At 38.4% G+C, this 4,717-nt stretch overlaps 1 protein-coding gene across 3 annotated transcripts in view; it reads right to left on the bottom strand.

Moving 5' to 3' along the window:
• Window positions 1–4,204: 4,204 nt before the first annotated feature.
• ankle2 (ankyrin repeat and LEM domain containing 2) overlaps window positions 4,205–4,717 on the bottom strand; it is a 45,493-nt gene continuing 44,980 nt past the window's right edge. For all 3 annotated transcript variants that reach the window (XM_068054645.1, XM_068054644.1, XM_068054646.1), the window contains one exon: window positions 4,205–4,714. In XM_068054645.1, coding sequence (XP_067910746.1) covers window positions 4,480–4,714 — 235 coding nt within the window. In that variant the 3' untranslated portion in view covers window positions 4,205–4,479. The remainder of the gene's footprint in view (window positions 4,715–4,717) is intronic.

Genomic DNA, 4,717 nt, shown 5'->3' with positions numbered 1-4,717 from the left:
TTGTTGTCACTTACTTAGCAATATGCCTATTATCAGAGTGCTGCACTACAAACATCCTATCCAGAAAGTTTATTTTAAATGTTTTACTAATCTTGCTCACCACATTCTTTAATATTCCTGAGGCTCTCCTTTCCATTCATTTTAAAGAAACTTATGTGTCAAAAAACCTTTTGTGTTAAAGAATTCCACATTCTGCTCATCCTGCCTAACGAAATTCTAGGAAATAAATATATCCTTTAACTTCTTTCAGCGCAGATGGAAGGATCAAATTCCCCCTCTACATAACTCGAAGTTTCAAAAAAAAACCCCACTAAACTGAGATTACCAGTTACAAATTACTCTGTGCTGCAACCTTGCATGGGGCTGTGAAGGACTGGACTAATAAGCAAGTCCTGTTAAATAAGTTGAGCAGGAGTGGCCTTTGCGAGCCAAAGGGAAGGGTTATAAAATACTGTACTACTCTTTCTGCAGAGTGACCACAAAGACTTTTTCCATTCAATCTCCAGTGACCTTCTACCAGACTATCTGATTTCAGCAGTGGATCCAAGAGTTTTTTTTTAAACCAATCACTCAGAAGGCTACAATTGTAGCTAGAGTGCTGTGATGTATTCTACAGCCTAGCTGGCACTAGAACACTTCACAACAGCAATACGGCACAGTGGTTAGCACTGCAGCTGTGGCTCCAGCAACCCGGGTTCAATTCTGGGTACTGCCTGTGTGGAGTTTGCAAGTTCTCCCTGTGTCTGCATAGGTTTCCTCCCACATGCCAAACACTTGCAGGTTGATATTGCCCCTAGTATAGGTAGGTGGTTAGGGAAATATAGGGACAGGTGGGGATGTGGAGTTAGAGTAGGATTAGTATAAATGGGTGGTTGATGGTCTGCACAGACTCGGTGGGCCGAAGGGCCTGTTTCAGTGCTGGATCTCTAAACTAAACCTGTGGGAGAAATTAATCCCTCCAACAATTTGCTGTTACACAGTTAACTAGAAACCTTCCAGTTATAGGTCAGTACACAGCTTCTGCAATAGTAAAGATACAGAACAATTTATTTTTTTTTCAGTTAATCCATAGCTGTAGTTCCAGGTATGCCAACAGTAAAACAAAGGAACATAGATTAAAACTGGTGAAAGTTCAGATGTCACAAAAAGCTTCATTATGCAAAGAGTAATCTAAACGCAGAATGATAAAGCAGTGAAGACAGGTGATGTAAGCGAGGAACTGTCTGGTTAATTTTGACTCTTCTAAACAATTATCCATTTTACCTAAGGCAGAACGAGGGAACCAAGAAAAAAAATGCACACGCAGATTAGTGAGGTTTATATATCTGCTATAACAAGTCTGAATCAAATTATAGCCAGTCAACCGAAACCTACACTTTGCAGCTCTGGTATGCTCCAGAGTACAGCACGGCATTAAAGGTAACAATAAAACTAGTTCACAGCTCAAAATTTTTTTTTCTTTTTAAAAATCACTAAAAAAGCATGCAGGAGTCAGAGGACACTTTCACTTACTGCAGATAAGCTGGAATCAATGACTCCCTTTGCTAAGGACAAGGCGGCTGAACAGAACTGAGTTGCAAACTGGTCAACCTTAAAAAGCCAAGCAAGTAACTAGGTAGAGGGAGCAGAAAGGCTGCCAAATGTCATGTGTGGTTCCCCAAGCCAATGTAGGAGCATCTTTAAGCTAGGCCATCAGCAGGACCTGTATGCCAGATGCTCCCTTCCAATGAGATCATCTGTTCAATGGGCAGAGAATCATGACTATTAAATCCATTGGGGATCTACAATGATTATTAATGCTAATTTTTTTTATTACTTAGAAGCATAGTGGAATTGAAGGAAATGCATGCAACAGAAGACGCTGTTAGCTACTTGCATTCCTGTAGTTTGTTTTCTCACCTCTGCCCTTACTGTAAGTTTGACATAGCACTTGTAGGAAACCTTTATAGGGTTGTCAAACCTGGTTTGATGTATTCCTGGAGGTTTCATCACATGACCTCTCACCTCCAACCATCCCACCCACATAGCCTTTCTCCCATGACCAATATTTTTATAACAAATAAATGTGTTAAATGAAACCTTTTTTAAAATGCACCTTTTTTTCCCTCCCAAGTTGCTTGCAGCCCTTTCCGGGAGATTAATCTTTAAATTTCTGGAGATTCCAGGCCAATCTTGAAATGTTGGCAACCCTAAAGTTTTAACCAGCAAGCGGTTTACTAATATTTCATGCATGTTATTTTCTGTGCAGTCCAGAAAGCATGGTGTATCTTTTATCAGAATAACCTGGACTCTATTTTGGTGATTCTTCCTATGCACTCAGTAAAGTAAAAATTCAAACTTTCCAAATTCAATACTAAAATGAAAAGTTCAGAGAATGCGTGTCACATCTTTATGTAAAGCTGAACTTCATAGTCACAACTCCTTGAAGTATTTATCATATCATTGTTCTTGGTAGAAGTTATATTTTGTTTTTTTAAAAAATCCTATATCTCCAATTTCTTAACATACTGAATTTATTAATATTTTCTTCTTTTAACAACACGTTCAGCTTTAGGTCATCAAGTTACAGAATTTCTATTGTTTAGGAAACCTTTTCACAGTTTACCTAAGCAGAGCCCTGGCTTCAGCTTAACAGTCAGTCATTGGCTGGGCTCACAATAAAATGAAGCAGTAAGGAGGTCACCACAGCATTAACAGAGTTTAAAATTACTAATGGTAGAAACAGGCAACTCTCGTCAGCAAAGGAGCTTCCTGTCCCCACTGAATTACAACAGTTTCTTCACTTAAAAAAGCAAAGGGGCTCACTGTGTACAAATGTCCATTAAATCACCATCTACATTAGGTTGCTTTTTAAATTTCTAACTTCAGTTCAATCAAATAAAGGTGGAGGGGGGGCATGACCCACCTGCTTTCCATCAACTGGCAACTACAGTACTTTGAAGGCATCACAAGTGAGAATTTAACATGGTCACAACAGTAACTGTACTGCATTTCAGTTGGAAGCACATTGAACAAATTGAAAATCTAGAGAAAACCAGGATACAGATAAACACACAATATAAAAGTTCACAAATTACTACCTGCAGGAGAATGAATCAAACATTTTTAGTTACACACTGTTAAGAAACTAATTTACTCATGACGACTCATCAACTTGCATTTGCACATTGAACACTCATATGTACATTATTCAATGGCCTTTTAAAAAAATTAACCATGTGCTGAAACTCCACAGTAACAATTAAAATGCTTTAATTTTGTGCACTTGTTTTTTGTTTATTCTTTTCTCCGCAGTTATTTCACATTTACACAGTAAGAAATGTACCGTAAATACGTTCTGCATCCCAGAGGTGCAGTGGGAAAGGTCAGACCCAATAAGATCAAACATTTTCACACATCCACAGCACCAATCTGTTGGCACTTGTGGGTGTGGAAGCAACTGTAAAAGCCACTTTGTCCAGGGACGAGATAGGACACAATACTAACCTGAAAGCACAGGTATCTGTGCTATAACAACTTGGACTCTATAGTAGTTGGTCTCCCGCAATTATCCAGTCACCCCAAACCTACATGCTGCATTTAATTACATTAAAGGCAACAGTAAAACTAGTTCACAGCTCAATTAAAAAAATTTTTTTTTTTTTAAAAAGGCACTAAAAAGTTTGCAAAAGCCATGGATGCAATTTTCTTGTAACAAATGTTTTAATACAATTGATAAATATTCTGATAATACCTTATGACCAATGCAAACAAGGTGTCAGGATGACACTCATTGTTGTATGCCAGTACCTTCCTTACTTTATATGCACAACTTGTACATTTTTCATCTTCTTAAATCGCCAATTATATGAACTTTCTGTGGCACATTAGTCTTCAGTTCCATGCAATATAATGTTTAATAACACACCCACAAATGTATTTCTCAGCAATAACAGTGGATTAACATTTATTCCCCCTGCACAACACCACCCTCCCCCCAGATTAGTGGACTTCTACAGAAATTTCACAGAAATTAAATCAAATAAAACCATACATAACTGGGAGTGTTACTGACATTATCAGCCTGGATCTGGACCAGGATTCTTTTCAATCCTCGGAGCTGTATTGGTTGTGAAGTTCTCTAAAAAGGTAATTCTTTTTTCCTCACTGCCATTCTTTTTGGGAAAGTCTAAATGGGGGATGACATTTATTACAGTATAGTGTAAACAAGTTAAAATATATTTATTTTTAGATGAAGAAATGGCAGAGAAATCAGGGTTAACACTGATTACAGAAATGGGAAACTTGGGATAATGCAGCAAGTAGTAAAGAAATGCAATAAAATTGATTTACAGCAACAGAATCAAAGAATACAGTAACCATGAAACAGCCATTGTACATTATAGACATATTTAGGAAACTACAATTTATCTTTTTTAAAATATAAAATCAATTCCCCCTCTAAAGTGGGGCAACATAGTGGTATCAGAACAGTAAGTGTTAGAGCTCAGATGGTTCAGAGAAGTGCAGGAGTCGCAGCACCTGGATATGGCTGGCATAGGCTGGACTATATCGTCCTGGGCTTCCAAACTCTGAGTAAGGGGAGCTCCCAAATCGTCCTGGACTGTGGCACTGCGGACTAGGTCTCCCATGAATGGAGAGACCAGGGCTGCATGGAGAACTCGTAATGGACTGCATTTTTGGTCTCCCTTTTAGCATAGCAGGGCTTGGCCAACTG

This window comes from Heterodontus francisci, chromosome 23 (genome assembly GCF_036365525.1).
Source record: "Heterodontus francisci isolate sHetFra1 chromosome 23, sHetFra1.hap1, whole genome shotgun sequence".
Lineage (NCBI taxonomy): Eukaryota > Metazoa > Chordata > Chondrichthyes > Heterodontiformes > Heterodontidae > Heterodontus > Heterodontus francisci.
The sequence above is the reverse complement of the archived record's forward strand: the minus strand, read 5'-3'. Positions and strand labels throughout refer to the sequence as shown.